The sequence below is a fragment of the Clinocottus analis genome, unplaced genomic scaffold (assembly GCF_023055335.1).
Source record: "Clinocottus analis isolate CAN_PGR_092001 unplaced genomic scaffold, fCliAna1.0.p SCAF_2, whole genome shotgun sequence".
Lineage (NCBI taxonomy): Eukaryota > Metazoa > Chordata > Actinopteri > Perciformes > Cottidae > Clinocottus > Clinocottus analis.
The window spans coordinates 21,321,988-21,343,339 of record NW_027175931.1 but is presented as its reverse complement, the minus strand read 5'-3'; the positions used below and the strand labels follow the sequence as shown (position 1 = coordinate 21,343,339).

The 21,352-nt window shown below is 41.4% G+C and overlaps 1 protein-coding gene across 1 annotated transcript in view; it reads right to left on the bottom strand.

The window, feature by feature from the left end:
• Position 1: 1 nt before the first annotated feature.
• Positions 2 to 21,352, bottom strand: part of frem2b (FRAS1 related extracellular matrix 2b) — a 50,615-nt gene continuing 29,264 nt past the window's right edge. The window contains exons 5-24 of the mRNA XM_068584064.1: positions 20,647 to 20,772; positions 19,751 to 20,002; positions 12,323 to 12,472; positions 11,106 to 11,315; positions 10,800 to 10,997; positions 10,516 to 10,680; positions 10,178 to 10,360; positions 9,956 to 10,086; positions 9,695 to 9,850; positions 9,134 to 9,437; positions 8,789 to 8,920; positions 8,242 to 8,573; positions 5,949 to 6,141; positions 5,746 to 5,850; positions 5,432 to 5,559; positions 5,221 to 5,355; positions 3,882 to 4,008; positions 3,135 to 3,322; positions 2,902 to 3,048; positions 2 to 2,277 (exon numbers count right to left, since the gene is read on the bottom strand). Coding sequence (XP_068440165.1) covers positions 1,777 to 2,277; positions 2,902 to 3,048; positions 3,135 to 3,322; positions 3,882 to 4,008; positions 5,221 to 5,355; positions 5,432 to 5,559; positions 5,746 to 5,850; positions 5,949 to 6,141; positions 8,242 to 8,573; positions 8,789 to 8,920; positions 9,134 to 9,437; positions 9,695 to 9,850; positions 9,956 to 10,086; positions 10,178 to 10,360; positions 10,516 to 10,680; positions 10,800 to 10,997; positions 11,106 to 11,315; positions 12,323 to 12,472; positions 19,751 to 20,002; positions 20,647 to 20,772 — 3,863 coding nt within the window. The 3' untranslated portion in view covers positions 2 to 1,776. The remainder of the gene's footprint in view (positions 2,278 to 2,901; positions 3,049 to 3,134; positions 3,323 to 3,881; positions 4,009 to 5,220; positions 5,356 to 5,431; positions 5,560 to 5,745; positions 5,851 to 5,948; positions 6,142 to 8,241; positions 8,574 to 8,788; positions 8,921 to 9,133; positions 9,438 to 9,694; positions 9,851 to 9,955; positions 10,087 to 10,177; positions 10,361 to 10,515; positions 10,681 to 10,799; positions 10,998 to 11,105; positions 11,316 to 12,322; positions 12,473 to 19,750; positions 20,003 to 20,646; positions 20,773 to 21,352) is intronic.

Sequence of the window (21,352 nt, the reverse complement as noted above, 5' to 3'; positions counted from 1 at the left end):
ATTATTTATTTGCAGACCACGCTGTGCTTCTGGTCTATGTTACAAATACTTGCAGCACATACAGTATGCATTTTTTTTTTAACAATAACCATTTCCAAAACATCCAAATGGTATATTTATAGGTAATACATATGTATATACATACATGTGCATAAAAAAAGCTCAGAATGTACTCAAAGCATTAGAGTGGAATAAAAGAACCACATTATCGATACAGTGTCAAACCTATATAAGCAAGCAAGTTGTGCATTGAAAACAATCATACTTGGGCTAAACATTTTATGACGGTATGATATCACAGGTTGCATAGAATTGTTTTCAATAAAAAAAAATGCAAATAAAGCTGGCATTTAAAAAAGCAATGACTTTGAAGTAAGTGTCAAACGATTCATGAGGTATTCAGATTTATGGCAATCCTGTGCCTGGATCTGGATAAAAAACTGTGCATAATGTATTGTATATTGAAATCCCAATAACAGTTATACAGTTTGAAAACGATAGGTTCAAAGTAAAAATAAAAAGGGAGATAAAATGATATATGATTTGTGTCAGCAGGAAATGCATTGGAAAATAAATAAATACATTTAACACTAAAGGAGAAGACAGCAGTTCTGATAACAATGATGTTGACTGAGGCTAAAACATTTCATTCCCTTTAAGTGAAATCTGCTAAACGTATTGGACAATATTTTAAGGTTTCAACCACACATAGCTCTGCTGTGAGAGGGCTGTAGCGTCCAGGCTATCTCTACTTAGCTATAGTAGTCAATAATTAAAAATGTAGCATACCTATTGTGTCAAAAGTTAAAATAGTTCCTGAAATAGTGGCTGTGCAACCTCAGCTTTAGTACAGTGAACATTGCAGACCAGCTGTCTCGAAAGTCAATTCAATACCACAGAGTGACAGTTTCACGATTTGCTAGTGCCATGTCAATGAAACGGTCTTAATCCTACAGTGTTTAAAAAACTAAATACTTGAGGGGATTTAACAATCACAATTGGCCATTTATAAATACTGTTTCATGGGATGTACAAACTATAAAACACAAACTGGTGGACATACAGTAGAGCTGATGCATTTGTCACAATTCCATTCAAATCAGCATTTCGACTTTTTTTTTGTTGTATATTTTCAAAAAGTCTTAAAATAAAAAAATAAATGCATGCAAAAACATGAGCACAATATAACAGTGGATGTCTTACAGATCACACAGGACAAAAGATACTGTAACATACATCATAAAACCTCAAAATTCTGTGATTTCTTAGGCACGCACTGAATCTAAGGACAAACCATTCCCTATAAGAACAGACAGGTTTACGCAGTGGCAGCAAACTATGGACGGTGTCTTGATGAAGCAAATCCAGATACAAAGCCTGTTGGTAACAACTACTACAGTATGCAACATATCCACCTTATCTTGACCTACTCAGGAAAACACCAAATGCCATTCAAGGCATCTTCTGTAGCACCTTTGGAAACATAACATCTTTTTTTTTGGATCAAGTGTCATCAAAAGCAAATCATTAGGTGAGGGCTGACAACTTGACTAGTGCCTTGAAGCAGCTGCTTACAAAGTCCATCCCCAAGTTAGTGTCCAGATCACTCCCCGGCCGTGGAAGTGATGTAGCATTTCAAGTAGATTTCTGAAAAGACTCAAAGCTCTTGTAGTTTGTGTTGCTTCACACACAATCTTCAATCTTTATCTAGATGTGAGGCACTTGCAAAACAAAACAAAAAAAATCAACTGAAACTCTCAATCATTAGTCTGTTTGTTAGACCTCTGAGCTGTCACTGAGGGCTTGTGTCATCATGGGTTCTGCGCTGCTGGAGCTCTTGGGTACCTCTTTCTTCTCTCTCTTGGACCGGACCAGCAGCACCACCACGATGATGACGAGCACCACGAGGAGCAGCCCGACAAAGATACCAATGATCAACACTAGTCTGTCGTCACTGTTGTCTTTCTTGTTGAGCTCCCGAGGGATGATCCCTTTGGTGAAGATCTCCCTCTCTGGGCTCGTCCTCTGCTGGCTGCCGCGGTCCAGAGCGATGTGGAGGATGTTGGTGCCTCGATTGTTACTCTGACCGATCTCCTCTATAACGTCTGGCCCTCCCTCGGCTGTTCTTTTGGTGCGATGTTGAACCTTTGGAAGCGGATTTGTGTGCTGGCTCATCACGTGGTACTCCAGGCTTCTCTTCCCGATGCCACGGTTAGCATTGACCCGCGAACGTACAGTGTAGATGGTGTGAATGAACCACTCTCTCCCTGCAGAAACCTGGAGGAAGCAACAGTACTTATTTAAAACATATACATGTAGATGTTGTTTCCCTTCATGGGCCCATGCTTATTGTGGTATTATTTCCATATTACTGTTTATCTGGACAAACCTCCACCTAAAACAAACATGTTCGGTCCATTGGCTGTAGACATGCTGATACGGACTTTTTCTCTTTAATGCACAAATAAAAACAGACTTGCTGGCCATCTGGACTCCTGATAAAAGAGGATTCTGAGTCACTATGATCCTGTGATCAGAAGCTATATAAAGACCAGCCCACACGGTGACAGGATTGCTCACTCGCAATAAGGTTTCCACTCAGAAAGTGTTATTTCTTCTCATCTGAAGAAGAAAAAAAGGACATATTTTTCCTTCACTTTCTGTGATCCTTACACAGTGTATATTATATTCATCTGCTCTTTACACTTGCTCTCAGCAGGATTTCACAAGTTCACACCAGATCTCTGAGAGTTATATTCCAGACAGAAATAAGTGGCCACACACATGTGCATCTAGCATGTAGCATGCATAACCGATTGGTAAAATATGAGAATGTGGACTATTCAAAGATGTTTGCTGAATGTGTTTCTTATACTTATATTATATTAGTAATTTACTGACCTGGAAGAGAGCTGAGGAATCAATTCTGAAACCATCCGACGCAGGTTGCCTTACTAGAGCCAAAGCACCGGGGTCATCCACTGCCAGGAAGGCATCGAAAGCTACATTACCAAATGACCGGGCCTGGGTCTCTGGCTGGGCCTTGTCCTGGAGTGAGAGGATAACACAGGATGCTAGATGTATAAGTTTGAATGGACACGAAGCACTTCATGAGCTATACTTTTGTTACTTACAATTATCTTGAATCTGTAGAGTAGTGATGGAGCATCAGCCAGACAGCCAAACTCAAAGTTGCTGGGGTTGTATTTAGGGACATACCCATCAGCGCCAGTACACAGGAAGACTTTCTCTATGTTACAAATAAAGGAGTCGCCCAAGTTCTGCACTGGATCCACCATTACTCTTCCGTAAATCATATCCCCTGAGGGAAGAGAAATACATCTTTTATTATTGCCTTACACGTAACTTTGATTGTTTGACTGAAATTTTTTACTGAAGAAGATTTCTCACATTATTGTATGTTGCTCAGACAACAAAAGTGAGAGCAACATTAAAACACCAGGAAGTCATTCTTGGCAACACAAGCTTCCCACGCTCACTTGGACAACAGCTTCAAGGACTTTCCAAAAGCTTTCAATATCTTGTTCAGAAAAATCAAACCCAGGCTTTAGTAAAAAGCTTGTTTTGGAGAAAACATGAAAGTGGTCGAAATTATACTTAAGCGCAGCCTCATTTCCATTTAAATTGTTAGCTGTTAGCGCAGCGAATAAAGTAAAACCTTTCTGCAAAATCCACAGAAATACTAATCACACAAGGATTTACTTTTGATCTGGGGAATAATCTGTGAAAGTCCCAAGTAGCGAGGTAATGAAATACATTTACAGCCGTCCATGCAATTTCATATGATGACCTGGTTTGTTCATGTCTTTTTTAATCAACAAACTTCCACAAACAGTATGTATTTCATGACTGCATGCTACCTTGTGAGAAGGCAGTGTCGGTCTCCTGTCCGAAGCCCATGGAGCCGTCTGAGAGCCAGAGCGTCCGCTTCGAGAGTAAGATCATCTGCGTGTTCAGGCTGAACTCAGCAGGCACAGGGTCGCTAACCTACAGACACGTGGAGGACAGACACACACACACAAACCATGTATAAAGACAAAGCCGAGCAAAGTTAACAATAAAGACACTTAAAAAAAAAAAATCCAGTAATCACACCACCGTTATTTCATATAATTGTTACTGGGATAAGTCATCTAATTCAAATTTTAATGGGGTTTTGTTTTTATTTTTGACATTTTAACAATTAAACAATTTGGCCAGTTTTGCTATTGTCGTTGTCGCTTGTGTGTTGATGCTGTTGGTAGTTACATGCTGGCATCAGGAGCTGGACTCATGGCGCTGCAGGTGCAGCAAAATGGATTAAAAGTGAAATGCTGATTAGAGATTTGTTCCTGTCAGTATGAGAAAGAAGAGTTGCAGTTTTATGAATACTTCATTACATAGTGTGAGCCAGGAGGGAGTTTCCGCAAAGATTTCTCATGAGACGAGATAAAAAATAACGAAAATGACTGAATAGTGTGTTTGGTTTACTTTCACAAAGATTCTAAGGCCCATGCTTTTTCTGGTTTTCCATGCGCACAGATGACACTGGTCATGTGATCTATTTCCCCAGAATACCAGGTTGAAGGGAAGATAACTTGGGGTGGAGGGACAGGAAATGTTTTTTAGAGGGAGATGGAGCAGTAATGTAGGAGCTGGGGAGCCTTCACTCGAGAGGGAGAGAAATATTTTGTCCCTTTTTATGTCTGTTTCTCATTGATCTGATCTGAACCAAAATCAGTGTGATTCCAGGACCATAACTATTGAGCAGAGGGCTGGAAGTCAACTTAATTAAGGACAGACTTGCCAATCCCCAACACAACCTCCTGTACGTTTTCTTTGTTTGTTTGTCTGTTCTTTAAATTAGTTGCTTTACCTGATTTATATTTTTAAATGTCATTTATGTTTCCATTTTGGTGTCTGGAAGGGACGACATTTTGGTTGGATTGTGTTGTCTCGTTAAAGGTCATTTTGAGTGAGATCAACCTAATGGACATGGTTATTTTCTTGTGAAGCAATAATTCAAGTGTCCTTTTAGTGCTTTTTTCCCAATGTCCTCTTTTAACCTCATCTTCTGCTCTCAATTTCTATTTGTAACCAGGCTTTAAACAAGAGATGTTTGACGCTATTTAAATGCAACACATTTTTTCTGCTTACAATATCTCGTTTAATAAACTTTTCCATTTTTCCCTGTTTATTTTCTAGACAAGCTGAGTTCACCTGCTGAAAGCGGATGTCCATGTCAAAGCTCAGCGGCTCTCTGGGATTGCAAACAGGAGGGATGGTGTACTCCAGGCTGGGAGGGGATGTGCAGGGGATCAGCTTCACCGTGTATGTGCCAGAGTAGTCACGCACCTGACAAGGGAAATTATGTTTACAGTAAGAATGAGGTGTAAAAACAAGTCAATTGGAGAACAAAATGTTTACTCACAGCAAAATCCGAGACAAATGTCCACTGTTGGATGGGCTGGTTGTAGGTTGGCTCATTCCTCACAAGACTGACGTTAAAGGTTAAACCAGGGTGGTCAGGACACATGACCATGGAGGTCAGTGGTGAAGCTAATGGAAAAATAGATAAATTAAAGTATTTGCAGCATGCTCAGTCGAGAATTGAAATATCTCGAAAATATAAAAAAAGACAAACAAAGACAAATAAAAAATTCACTGGTAAAAGCCATGACGTTTCATTTGAAATGCAAAACATGAATCATATGCAATGTTAAAATGTAATATGGCATACTGTACCTGGATGTGCAAACACAAACAGGCCTCTGAATCGAGCCTCAGTGCGGAAGTTGACGACTAGTCGTCCCTGGCCATTTATACGCATGCTGGTTGGGTACAGGGCACCTACAAGGACAGACACACATCACAATTTTCATTTGGCCACTTATTTGCATTTCCCCATTACATTAACACGACAAAGTAATCCTTAATTTGAGTCTTACCTTGTAGGTCAGCCTCCGGTGGGCTACCTATACCATCCCGCCATAAGATGGCAGTGTCGTAAACAAAAGTGAGCCTCAGCTCTGACTGTAAATCAAAGTGCTGCCATCCTCCTGCTCCCACAGGGGAATGGAAGACATAAGACACATGGAGCGGTACTCGTAGCGTCACATAGGACTGGACCAGATTCAACACCTGCAGTAAAAAAACAACATGTTGTTTCAGAGCAAATCCTTTAAATCATACTTCACATATTAATATATCCCTGGCATCGAGAGAAAAACATCAAAACCCCTGAATGAAGTGCACGTACAATACCTCTGGAGATGATTAACAATATTTTCAGCTCTAACTAATGCTTCAGACATTCCACAGATTGATCAGACATGGAAATGCATGTGTTGGTAAACTTGAAGCATATTTTCCAGGGAAATCATGGCTTAAATATTAACTTCAAGTAGGCATCAGTAAATGCACTTGACGTGTTATAGCTGTAAGACTGAATGTACTCTCTAAGTGGTCATGGACTCTCACCATCACAGATGAAATACTGCAATTTGTATCTTTTCAACCCAATCAATTTCAAACATTTAAATTACTGTCCACATTGCCGTTCAAAACGGGTTGCACGGCATTTACATTCGTTGGGGATATAGGATTACTCCAAACTTTCCCCCTCTCTAAAAGAGCTGACCTAAAATGGTCAAAGAATTGCAAGTAGTGACAATCCTCAGAGGGAGCGCTCTCTGGTATCTGCACTCTCCTCTGACCTGTGAGAGGTACCTGCCCGCACTGGCTCTGTGTTCATGTGGAAACGTGCCTCTGCCTCTGGGCTCTGAGAGCTCACGCAGATGATTTGCAGAACGGCTTTCTGACACATTCTGCTAGGTCTTAATAGATTCCTATGGTCTTGTTAAGCAGGGCACTAAGCCCTACACTGTGACATGACACTGCCCCCGGCTTGCACAGTCGCCTCTCAGACTTCCGACCCACTTAGAGGAACACTCGGGTCGCAGGGCACCCGCAAACAAAGGCAGGTTATTTTTCCGTTCATCCTGCCGAAAATATTTTTGAAACTGAACTGGTGACGCCTCGGACTACGCATCTACATACCGTTTGCACTGTTCAGTCACCATAGCAACAACATCTACATACAGTGCTGTACAAGCCCCGCATGTATACACTCTACCTCTTGATGGATATACAACAGGGACAAAACAGAGGTTGTATTGATGTACGTGTTGTCTTCAGGGTTTTGAGGCAAAACCATTCATCTTTTTCAAAACTTAGGTTGTTTTTTTTTAATTCTTCAAAAAATAGGATTATCTCTGAATAGGGTTGGCCACTAATACTTACCATTTAATGCAAAGTGTGTGTCATGGATTTAACTGTAAGGTTTAAGTTTGTATTACCACCGGCAGTCTGCTTACTTGTCAAAACATGTTTATTACTGCCACGTTCTCATTCACATCATCTGACTACAGGCAACGGCACTCCACTTGTAGAGCGAGGCTGTTATCCCCTGGGTGATGCCTTTGTTATTGAATAAACCTGAAGCAATGTAAAATGAGAAACTCCCATTATAAAAACAAACCAATATACCTAAACATATTTGCGAGTGCTGTAGGGATTTAATTAATAATCCTCAGTAGGGAGTGTAGTGGAGGTTTTCGCTATGATGTCCTCATGCACTGTTGCAGCCTTTCATTAGAAACACTCTCCCTTAATTAACTGAAAGTCAACTAACTGGACGTTTCCAAGGTGAACGCAAATGTAAAGGGCTTCGAGGCATGTACGCCAGGAGAACAGAGAGGGCTTTCATATTTTCTCCTTCGAGCTATACAACAGCTGCTGCTAGAAAGAGCACATTGCACACAGAGATGCAGATAAACACAGATTTTTATGAGGCTGCTGGCTGTTGACTTGCCACTTTGAGAAGATAAATAACCAGTCCCACCAGAAGTTGAAGGGAGCAGAGTGTCGGGTTAGTCATTACTATAGAGGTTAACATGGGTCTCCAGACAATAATGGAGGACTTCTCTACAGGCTAGTATTTACTTTAGGATCTTTCAGGAAAACCAAGCAGGTAAATTATTATTTAGGGTTGAAAATCCAGGAGTTTTTTTTCAGTGAAAATGGACAAGACTTGTTACGAGACACAATAGACCAGTAACTGCAAAGTTCACATTCCTAAGGGGGTTTGCTGCTTTATTGAACTGACTCCTTGCTCCTCATGTCTAAGGATAACAAAAGGGGTCAGAGGTGAGCTGAAGCTCAAAGATGGGACTGCTTTACCTGTCCATCAGTCCCAATGTTGCCTCCACAGTCACTGAGCAGCTCTGACATGTCATAGTAGCTGGTGAATTCCCACAAACAAGCTTCCAAGTTGAGGTTTCTGTAGAATCGTAGTGTATTGGAACCCCTGAGGGAAGCGCTGTATTGGTAAGAGGACGTCTCGCCGATCACTTCTGGATTTTTAGTGGCTTCAGTAAGGAAGCCGTAGCGGGTCTTGACCTCAGCGTGGTCCAACAAATTGGAGCAGCGATGGTTGCCGACACGGGTTCCGTCTGGGCTCAGCGTGAGCTCAAAGTTAGACAGAGCTCGGGTGGACACGACTGGTAGCATACCTGAGAGAGGATTCACATAGAGCAGTCAGAGAGTGTGTTAGAGTCACAATGTAGGAATAACTAAGCAAAGTAGGTGCAATCAAAAAAACGGTTGATAAGTGACATACAGTAAAAGGATTTTTCCAGCTCGAGAAGGGTTTCAAACCGACACCCTGCTGCCGGTTGATCATTTCACTGACGAACATTATTTTAAACACGCAGTCTAATGTTTTTACCATCAATGTGGGGCATGGTCACAGTTAGTTTGATGAGGTTGGGGTGGTCTGTGTCTTCTGTGCCAGTGTATCGCAGCTTGGCAGAGAAGGGCTCGGCCCCAACTGTGCCTGCAACACGAGGCTGACACATTCCTGCAACCGAGCAATACACAAACAAACATCAAACGTTTTGGTTCCCTAACAATCCTCCACAGGAAATTCTTTTATGTTTCAATGTTTCTTTCGGAGCAAGGATAGCCAATACTGCAGTGGGAGAGCAAAATGCGGCAAGCAGCTGCTTATTGCGTTAAATCATTTCCGTGAGAGGGACTAAACATTTCAAGCGAGAGAATGAGCTGCACTCACCCTCGTCCATGCTGATGGACACTACGGGGCTACTGAGCTCCAGACCCTCGTCCCCGTTAGAGTTCACGCCCCTTGCGGCACACTGGACCCTAGAACCAGCTTGAAAGTAGACTGAATCCAGAGTGATGAGCTTGGAGGAGGTGAAGAAGGTGTCAAAGTCTACTTCCCTCATAGGGCTCGTGACGCCATCGTGGCTGGTGGGGGCACTAGCGAGCCAACGATAACGCGTTAGGGTGTTGTTGATGTTCTCGCTTACGCAGATGGAGCCTGTCTTGTCATAGTCTGGGTACTTGGGGTTACAGGCCTGAAAAAGGAAAAGAAGAAATGCTTCATTAAAATGCACCCAAAAAATCACTGCAGCAGCCAAAGTAATTCCTGTATACTCCCAGTGAGCCCTCAAGGTAGCTGATAATTGAACAAAGTGCGCACATCTGCTAAATACTACCTCATTAACAGTATTTACATGTTACTGCACTGACAGAGAGTCTTGCTAAATGAGTCATTAGCAGAATAAATTACTGAAAAGTAAGCCACTAAGTATTCATTGCAGTTGGGACATACAGTGACACAAATGACAGGGTATCCGGCCACAGGGGATGAGTCCCTGGTCCTGTCGATGTCGTCGTAATGCAACAGAGAAACCACTCTGGGCACCGAGGGGAAGGTCACATCCGCCATGCTGTTGGTCTCCTCGATATAGATTATAGCTTTGCTCATCTGTTGATTGACAAGCAAGGGCAATTAGGAGGATGTTAATGGGGAAGGTAGCGACAAGCGACACACTTGACAGTTAATCATATGTTAATTTAGCTTGATTTTCACCTTTGTCTCTGCCACCATGTTCTCATCAGGCTTAAGGTGCACAGTGAACGCCTCCCTCATTTCTCTGACGCTGTCATATAAAATCTCCACCTCCACATAGTGCTGTGTGTCACCCTCATTGAACACAATTTCTGCAGAGAAAGACGAGATTTTAATACATATTTTCTTCGCGAATTTCAAATCAATTCTGCTCTGAAGAAAGTGCCAGGCGGTGTTATTTACCCTCGGATATGGGATGGTAGTCCTCCCCAGACGTGGCAGATCCATCCTTGGTGTGAACTCGGACGACAGAGACCTTGGAGGTGTCTCCGACACGCAGCACTGGGATCTTCACCACGGACACTTGGCCACTTTCCTTTGGCTCGTTCACACTAAATTTGGTCTCTCCGAACTTTATAATTGCCTCTGAGAAGGCACCAAATATAGCTTTGATCATGCGAGTTAACCGTGACAAACATTACAGCACACCACATATTAAAGCCCCCCGTGTGCAACTTCCTGTATGTGTTGCCCCAGCTGTAATATCATAACAGAAGCATAACAAAACAAAGCATTCTTACTGTCTGCATCGTCTTTTATCCTGACGAGTGTTTCATTCTGCCCTCCAATAGATGCTCCAAATGGAGATTCACTCTTGGGGCTTCCCAACACAAGTCGGAGTTCTTCATCTTCCTCATGTTCTGTGTCGTCAACAAGTACCAGTAGACAAGACTTTTCAATCTCTCCTGAAAAAAGGGAAAAGATATTGAGCGAATGCCGACTGCATATGTCCTATTAATATATGTTTTTAAGTAGACCAACAGAAACTGTGGCAAGAGATGTGTGCTAGGTTTTACTACGTCACCTGGTAAGAAGGTGATGATGGAATTATCTGTGTTGGGCCTCTCATTAAAGTCCATCATGACCTGGGCTGTCCCCTGCCTGCTGTAACAGCGAACTGTGGACTTGTAGCTGATGTCTCCACTACGATAAACAGTAGCTGAGATCTGCCCAGAGTCCTCATTGCCTACATACACGGCATCCTGGAACTGCACCTTAGGCACTGGAACAACACAACCAACCCATACATGATCAGAAATGCAGTAAAAACACAATACGTATAAGGCAACCGTTTAAATTCATTTGAATAACAATCAAGATGGCCACTCACGGTCTGAAATTGAGTCATTGATGAGGATGTTAGCCTTCGTCGGCTCTCCGAGTATCCCGTTCATAGGCATACGGAGCACCAGTTCAAACCTCTCTACCCCCTCCAGCACCGGCTGACCCAGGTCATCAAGGATGGTCACACGAAACGTCTGCATGGTGACCCCCGGTGCAAAATCCAGATTCCGGCTGATCCCAACGTAATCCACACCAGCTGCTCCACAACACAATATAGGCCAGGAATGTTTCAAAGAACATAGTGCTTATGGGATATAGTGACGATAACACAAATGGACTACAGCACTTGATCTTATTTTAAGCAGCAGTTCTCATGTTACTTCATAATTCATTTGTGGATGTCAGGCAGCGAGCAAGATGAAAGGATCTACCTTGTGTGCTATCAAAATGACACTTTCTATCTCGTGGTCAATAGGCATGAACAGAGGGAATTTGTTGCATGATTAAAGGAAATCTGCAAGAAACTGGATGTCTCCCCGAGCGCAAACAGGTTATTCATTTGCTATTCTTTGAAGAGTCTGAGTATTGAATGCTCACCCCTTGCCCGCAGGCTTTTCTCATGTACTTATGACCCAGTTATGTGAGGAAGCGTGGGCTTGCTTTTCTACCGTGCTGCATATGATTAGATGCTAGTCATTTTTACGATCATAATGCAAGCCAAGGCTGAGATGCTGAAACTCTGTGCGAGGAGGAGAAGACTGCCTGATAGAGACTGTAGGAAAGACTTAAGCACATAACATATAGAATTTCACAGACGATTAGAAAATACTTCTGGCATACTAAACAGTGTTATAGTTTGGGTTTTTGAACGTTCAGAGGGTTTTACCTTTTAGAAGCAGCCCCTGTTCTGAAATTTCTGTTCAAAGCATTTTTGATTTTTGCTTTGATTTTTGCTTTGAACATATATATATATATATATATATATATATATATATATATATATATATATATATATATATATATATATATATATATATATATATAAAAGCCATGACTTCTCTCCCCCTCACCTAAAACCATGTTTACATTCCATAGGTCATCCACCGAACATATCCAGCTTCAACATCACCATTGACTCTTGATCTCCGGAAAACAAACAGTGACAGGGCGATGACTTAAGTCTCTTGTTTTCTGTGGCTTACATTTCTCTAAGCACTAACTAGCTAAAGCTGTCAGCGAAAGGCGCCTCGCAGGGACACGTACCCTCAGCTGAGACAGGATCTGTCTTTCTGGAACGCACTGTGACGGTTCCTCCTTTGGAGAGATCAGTCCCCGTCCTCCATACCTGCACCTCCACAAAGCCATCGCTCTCATCCACATGGTAGTCTGTGTTGCCAAAGTAGAAGATAGGAGCTGGGAAGAACAACAGAAAAAAAGGAATGAAGGAGATGAGGAAACTCACACACTAGGATGTAATCCATAATCATCTTTCAGCTGTTTCACAACAGGATACTTGAATGCCTGTTGTAATTGTTGAACTGAATCTGTAATAGCTCGCATAAACTGGCTCTGATTACAGGAGAAATTGAGGGAACGTTTCCATTGAAATACCAGCAGGTAGTCAACCCTGTAATTGTCACCCTTAAACAACACTTTCGAACTTCCTGGAATGATGTTTTGGGGGGATTTCTAAATTTGTATGCACTCAAGTCTTAAAAGACAAAAAGCAACCTGAAGACAGAGTGTCCTGGTTTTGTTGTGAATGAGGCTAGTGGTGGAGTTGACTTTGATAGTGATGGGTCTGAGAGGCAGACAGGAGGCCTGACAGGAGGTCTGGGGGATGTAGAGCTCAATGTGCCAGCCCAGGCCTGCCTGACTGCAATTAGTGTTTCTATGAGCTGAGACTCTTCTGTAGCCAAACTCACCCACTATTATTCTATTTAACTCGTTCAGAGTCTTTTTTCTCTCATGTCATGCTGTTTGAAAAATGGTTGCTAAAGGGCCTCTCACTCTGTATACGCAGTCAGCTCCAACACTGTAAGAACTGCCATTACAAAGAGACTTATTTATGGAGTTAAACTGCAGGGAGTCAGTCATACTCGATTAGAACAAAACAGAAATAACCTGAGAAGCCACCAGATGAAACCAATCCATGAAAGCAGTTTTTCTTACAAAATGCATGGAAGAAGACACAACAGAGCCCTAAAAAGCTTGTACTTTTGAAAGCAACTGTGACAAAATAATGAATAAATTAAGTGAATGACGATAGCCATGGGCAGAGTTGTGGTTTCCATGACAATTGTGCACCTGCAAAACGATACTTAGCCGTTTCTCATCACACAGTATGAGGCAAAAAGGAGGGCGGGGATGTGGAACTGGGCGACAAATGCTTTGGACAAAAATGTATCCATATGGTAACCGCATGATGATCATGATATCTAATGAATCCAAAATAAAAGGGCAAAACAAAAGATTCACTGCCAGCAATGCTGCAAGGCGCAATTACAGATCAAGAAAAATATGTTTATTATGTTGCACAATATAATTATTCTTTGAAGTAATCCGAGTCTTAGGCGATATTGCACATTTTGAGGCTGTCTGCATTGTCAGTGACAGCTAAATATTAACAAGATAAGACATGTTCTAAAAGGGAAATAGTCTTTTTAGACAAAGCTTTGGGATTTGTGGTTCTCAGAGGTGCCATCTCTGTGGTTGAAATAATATTTCATCTAAGAGCAAGCAAAGGACAGAAAACTTTTAGGCTTTAATCTGTCCTGAGAGCACAGTCAGGACAATGAATGCTGCATCAGAGGCTTGCAGCTGCCAAAATTTCTCCCCACAGAGAAACCAAACAAAGATGGTTTTGGCTGCCTGCACTGGGTCCCCAACAGGAGGGGTAATCAGATCTACTAGGTTGGCAGCCAGGAACCTGGGCTCTGTTGTACTAGTCCAGTAATCAGATAAGGTTTGTGAAGCAGACAAACAGTGAACTTCAAAGAGAAATGGCCCATTAACTGAAAGGTAAACCCCTGGCTCCTGAGCGCCATCAGCCCAGTCAGCAGCACTACGCCACACAGCACATCTAAGGTTACCGAAATGTAAGTGGAAGATGATCCAGATTTAGACCTGCCTATTATGTCAAATTATGTAGGGTGTATAAACTTTCATTTGTTCAAAAAACAATGTATTTAACCGATTTAATATAATTATTTCATACGTTTTACTATTGTTATTAATGGTTGCTCAGCCATAAGATCTCCTTCTTAGAAATCAAAATGACAAAAACACAAGTTAGAAATGAGAGAGCCTTATGTCAGTAAATGTCATTCTTCAATATGCCATAACAAAGGAAATGTCTTTACTGTGGCATATGTGTGATCATATCATAAAATAAGAGGCACAAAGAAAGACAGAGGCATCCCTAAGGGGACTGTTACACTCCCACTGACTGCTTGATTCCACTTGAACTTTGCATGACATTCCCACAGCGCTAAGTGGCTCCTCTAATGGTGAGATTCAATTGAGCCCTTGCAAATGTTCCTCTGCCCACTGTGTCCTCAACAAATCTCTCTCCAGCAGCAAAAGTAGACAAAGGATATTCAAAATACTTAATACAGAGTAAGCGACAACTTTAATTGTTGACGACTGTGAGAAACATTTGCATTTCTGAGTTTCAGGGGGCCTTATGGCTGTTGATTAGCGCCTCTCTGCTTAAGTTCTTTGGACATCTGTTTATATCGGAATGAATGGAAATCCAGGTGAGACATAATGACTGGGTTTGTGTGTTCCCCCTTGATTCAGCCCCATCCAGGATATACTGCACACGCACAACACCCGCCCATCTTTAAAACAGCCCATAATCATACCTTTAGTACCAGAGAGAAATTTACGGGCAACTGGCACATGACTATAAATATATGGGTGAAGACCCGCTGAACAAGCATTCTTATGTCTTACAGACCCAACCACCAAAATATTTCCCGGATGCAGAGTCTATATCAAATAGCAATTAACTCTACAAGAAAAGACAAGTTCCTCCAAACCCATAGTAGCCATGAGTGGAAACTGAAAGGGTGAGAAGGTTTATGTGCAGATGGTCTGCCACGAGAAAATAGCAGGTACTCTGAGGGAGGATAGCAGCTGTGCATACTGTAAAATGACTGGACAGCTTGTAAACTTTACAGTCTTACGTGCCAAGTAGCCAGACAATTTACCTTTTATACAAAAAAAAGGTACACATAATTCATGTCCTTGTTGCAAAAAGTAGCCAGCTGTCAACATTATGAATACACTTGGCAAAAACTAATTTTACGCAGCAGGTTCAGAGTATAAAGTGCCTATTTGTGCTTTAGTTGCTTGTCTGTGTGTGTGTGTTGAGAAGAAAACAGAAACAAGTGTGTGACAAGCTATTAGGCTTTGTGTTTAGATCTCTATAGTAATATAAAACAACAAACCAGTGTTGCACAGTTTCCCACTAATAATCAGTTGTATTTTTGTTTTTATTAATCATGTCAATTTTTACCTCCCTTGTTCATTGTTCCGATTCGAAATTGCATTCTGCTGCCATTTAGATTCTGTTTACAAGTCTTGTCGGTCCTCTCCACCTCAGTTGTTAGTGGCATTAACCACTTCTACATTGGAGTGTCTACACTTCAATTTGCCCTCTCTGAGAGCATGACTGTATTAGCCTCATAGTGGGCCCGAAGCATCATGACCTGCTTGGCGCCTTTTAAAATCCATTCCTCCCACTCATTGTCCATATTTCCAAACTAATTTTGAATGAATCCAATCACTACAAATCAGGTGGCACATAAGGCATGAGGTTTTCAGAGCCCTTAAGGGTCTGGGGCTTCGAGTCTGAGAGACAACCTGAACAACTAGCAGGGATCGAAAGTGCAGCAAGCAGACAATGACCCCTCACAACCTTTGCACCCTCAGTATAGACTGACAAATGTGTTTGTTGTAGGCATTGACAGGCTGGGAGCACAGCCCTTGGGAACAGAACCTGCATGGATCTCTGTACATACTGTGGCAAATATTGTAACTACACACTATGCCCACAGGCTGTTAACAACTTGTTTTTTTTCTCCCTTGCATGCTCAGTGGAGCAGTTGCATCTTGCAAGGCAACATCACAACATGCAATGGTAGAACTTTGACATCAATCAAAATGTCTCATATTCCATTTTTTTCCAAGGTAACAATCCCTTTATCTGCTTATATTAGATTGTTGCTGGAAAGTATATAAATCAATAAGAAAAACTGCAGAATATTTCGCATCAATCAGATGAAGTACTTATTTTTTGGTATTTGGATTACTGAAAAATGGGATGTCAGATTACCATCACACATTTGGCAGATAACAAGAGCTCCACCTCCCACTGCACTTGTGTGGCCTCTTGCAGGTGCTTGTATCGACGTAAGTGGCCAAGAGTGCATGTGTTTGTACGGAGTACACATATTGGTGCCCTTTGGCTTCTAATTTCATCATGTTGTGCTTCTCCGGTTTGAAGAAAATATTGTTAACATGCATTTCTGCTGATATCAGAAGAGTGTGTTTCTAAGACCTATGAGCCCACGGCTCGGTGTCGCTGCTGAAAGCCCTCCTGGGGAGCCCCAGCATAGACCTCTTACAGGCAGGTGCTCGGCCAGGTACCAACTCTACGCCCAGTGCACAGCTACTACTGCAAGAGGGACGACAAAGAAGAATGTGATGCCCTCATTTACCTCCCTTTCATATTTACTGGAGGAAAGTTATGAACCTGGATTATGTACTTAAATCTAATACCAAAACAGGATAGCTGAATTTAGGAGTGGGAATGAATCTTCCGCTGCATCTCAACCCTTCCAGACAGAAGATTAGTCTTGTTCTGCTTGCCTCAGAGCTATTTACCATTTACTTCACCATCAGTACTCAAGCCATTTCATTATCACCGCCTTCAGGGAGGTATGAAAGCTTGATACCACCATATTTTCCCCTGCTCTTCACGTTCCATTTATTCAGTGGATGCAGGCAACCTCAATACCTACAGCACCTAATTCAAATTATAGAGATGCTGCCGCGCAAACTGTACACATATTATGTGTGTGTGTGTGTGTGTGTGTGTGGCATCGTTTCTTTCAATGTCACATTGAAAGTATTGATTGTTGACCACAACAATCAAATCTACACAAAGAGTAATTTCAAGGACGACAGGTGTATTCTGGCCTTTACAATCGTGCTGTATGTGGCACCCTTGTGAGTGCGGAGCTTTCTGACAGCTGATATGCATGAGGAGAGTTTGATTGTCACTCAGAAACCCTGTCAAAGCCAGAGCAGAGAAAAACATGATTACACATAAAGTGAGAATAAACCTGGGTACAGACTATTGACGTTGGTTGTCAGTCTAAGTGAAGTTAATCTTAAAATGCACTGAGCCTTCTTTTCTCCTGTTTCTGTGTGACAATACACTGAGCCTGAGGACCCCTAATGTAGGCAGATGCCCGCCAGGAAATCTCAAATATGCAGTGTGAGAACATCACTTATTAGTATATTTTATAATGAATTGACTTTTCAAGCTACAAAAATTGGATTACTCAGGCAAGTCATTGTTTATAACAGTTGCACACTGGCTGATCCTCAATAAACCAGGGACAATTATGAAAATAGAGTTTGCCTTCCCACACTATGAAACAGCAGTAATGCATGAACATGAGTATGCTATTTATCAGTAACAGGAGACTTTGCCCCAGTAAAGAGGCGCTTTCTTAAGCAATTAACCCTTGGCCTTTATTCTTCTGAGACCACTTCCAAAGCAATCTTCAAGTTGGCTTATCTAATCTAGTAGTTTTAATATATATATATATATATATATATATATATATATATATATATATATATATATATATATATATATATATATATATACACATATATATATATATACACACATGCTTTATTTGTCAGTCCCCTGTTTTTTCAAACAGTTTTGACCCTCATCCTAAATATAAATGCAAACAACAGTATGTGACCGAGTCACACATTCATAGTAAGACATTAATCGATAACGTCTCCAATCAATGAGGTAGACATGACTTGTTAAGAGTTATCCATAAAGACAGTGACACTGTTGAAATATAATAGTCGTAGAGGTGAATTCCATTCTGCGATGCTCGCTGCATGCCATAAGGACAGACAGCCTATTAAAAACCTGTGTGTCTCAGCAGCTGTCTAAGAAGACTGCAGTCAATACCCAGGAGCTGTACAGGTGAAAAGGCCCTGTACGCACACTCGGGTTACACCGGATGGTGCTACAGTAAGAAAACATTCCAACCACGTAACCTCCTCTTTCCTCATGCAGGTCAAATCCACTTGAAGTGTGTGTGCTTAGAGGTCCGCAGGACTAGTGGAGGAGAATAACCTGTTACACGTTCTGAAAACTGCTGCTCCAGTAACCTCAAAGACAAGACCTCCTCAGCACAGGCTCATGGATGGATGATTCACATCGTCAGCTCTATTGTTTGTGTCTGAATACTTGCTAAAGCACTGGAGAGTTTCTGGCATATTTTTCTGGAGAGTATGCTCTTAAGGGGAAAAGGTGTGAACAGCAGGACCATCGTCACTGACCAGCAGCACACATTTCTTTTCACGTTGGAGATTCATCAGCGAGCTGGATCAGCGCTACGCTGTACTCAAATCCTTATAGTTTTACAAATTGCGTTAAATTTGCGCTTTTACCATCACGTACAATTCTATGAAATTAGAGGGTCTCTTCAGGAAGGAATCTAATTTTGAGTAATTTCTGCAGTTTGAGAAGATAAAATAAATCTCAGTGTTATCTTCAAATACATGCAGAAAAGTATTAATTTTTGTATGGCCATTAATTTCTGACTACTTAAACCAAGCCATCAGATAACATAATGCTGAATTGAATATTGCACCATCACCCCAATTATGTAGCTTCAAATGGGTTTTGAGGAAAAAAAGATGGTTCCGCGATCATGCTGGAGTTTGGCTGCCTGTGATCTCAGAGTCTTGACTTCAGAGCAGTGCTTCTGGAGATTTGTCAGAGCGATAAAGACCTGAGGAATGGCCGTCAGGTGTTGGGGAACAAAGAGGCGTCAGGAAGATATGGGAGACTACTATCAGCCCTCCAGTCTCAGCCTGTAGATACGAGATAAAGGCTTCGCCTCCAGGAAAGAGGCTTGCACGCTCAAACGTTTTCTCCCCGAGACGTTGTCAGACAAGCACAAACACACACCAAAAAAAAAAATTCACATTCAAATACACATTGCATGCACAGCAATATTTGCAGTCTGTCTGCCCACCTTTCAAACTGTTTGAATTTCTCTCTTTGATGAATTCAGCAAAATATACTCCACTTTTAAAGCCTTTTTCCAAACTAATTCTCAGCTATTGTCGAAGTTCTTATCCATTACGTATATAACATTAGAGATTGCACAAATACATTAGCACCACCGTCTAAATCAGATAAAAGGACTTCCTGCCAAGAAACAATTTCACTCTGACTTTTCTTGAGGCTTTAATCACAATTGAAAAACCTTTGAACGGGAAAGGAACAAAAAGACTTGTCTCTAAATGCCACAAAGGGATTCATTATGGGATACCATTTAATTTCTCGTACCTGAACAGACGATTTGACACTGTATTACATTCCATTTCACAGTTCTTATCAGTGAAACGTCATCTTACCGTCTTCCATATCGGGGATGATTGTGATTCGAGCTACGGGGAAATCTGAGCCCAGACGGCCCCCCATCGGCATGCTGAGGGTGACATTGAAGCCTTCCTCGTCTTCATACAGGGAGTCATCGATGATCACCACCCGGCAGGCTTTTTCCACCTCTCCCTTGTCGAAGCGAAGGATGCTGCGATGGTCCTCGGGCCTGGAGATGTAATCAGAGTAGGACAGCACTGTGGTGGGGAGGGTGCCTGTGGCCGAAACTTAGTGGGCAGAAAACAGAAAGCAAAGTTAATGATCCACACTTTGTCACAATACAGTTTATTTTTTTCACATAACAATGTAAACATGAATATAATTTCCTTTTTTTGTAGCAATGTAAAGATACAATGAGCAATACTATTATCATATTTTGTCCTATTTATCAGAACAATACTATTCATATCATATATACCATCATATTTTTGTGCAATACTGTTGTATCTTTTATATTTTGTGCCATATTTTTAATTTTTTTTTTAATTTGTTACCTTAAGTTTATTGTAATTCTGTGTGAGGAGGACAGAGCAAAATAAGATTGTCATTGTATAGAATAAATGTCTGTTATATGTGCATATGACAGTAAAAACCTCTTGAATCTCCTTAATCTTAAATCTTTTTGTACTTTTAACAATTTTTCCGTGTATCTCTGAAATACTGCTTCATCTATATGACTAGAAATGACTCTCTTCACTTTTAAGTGTACTAGTTGAATTTCCCCTCTCAGTTCTTCCAAGGCAAGGAAGATTTATTTGTATAGCACATTTCAACAAGGTGATTCAAAGAGCTTCATATAAAACCATTAAAAGCTAAACATGATGCAGACTTAACAACAGTTAAGAAGGTATGGAAGACTACTATCATTTACCTTGCTGAGTGTAGCAAATGACCATCAGCTCCAGACTGACATCCCCACTCCTGTGCACCGGGATAAGCAGCTCACCAATGTCCTCCTCTATGTTGTATGCGGCCGAGGGTATGAACACTGTTGACTCTGGATATGAGAAAAATGAACACACATCCGACATAGTGCGTTAACATTATTGAAATAGAATACCTTTATGTTAAATTGTATCTGAATCACTTCAGTATGAACAGTGGTGTCGTAGCCGTTGATGAGGTGGGTGTACTACAGAATAGGAAGTGGGTATACTCTTCTGAGAGGCGGTATAGCCTCTATAATTGCACATACCCTTCGCTACACTGTGTATGATCAGTTTTCTGGCAAATTGAATGTCATACTTTGAATCAGGTGAATCAGGTGAAGTGAACTGAATAATGAAGAAGCGATGACAAAAAGAGAAAAGCTTCCAAAGCATCAAATCATGCGTGACATTATTTGCATCAATAACATTTGGCACACCGGCTTGCAGCTTACACACACTGACAGCTCTCATTACAGCTCTGCTTCCATCATGTTTAATCAAAAGCCACTATCTACTGTTTGTTTATCTGCAGCAAACACTACAACCCAGAGTCGGCTTACACTGAAACACAGAACAAGACAGACAGACGTGCATGAAGAAAATGTTATCAGTCAGAGAACGCTGATTCTAAAAAGAGTAAGAAGTCCT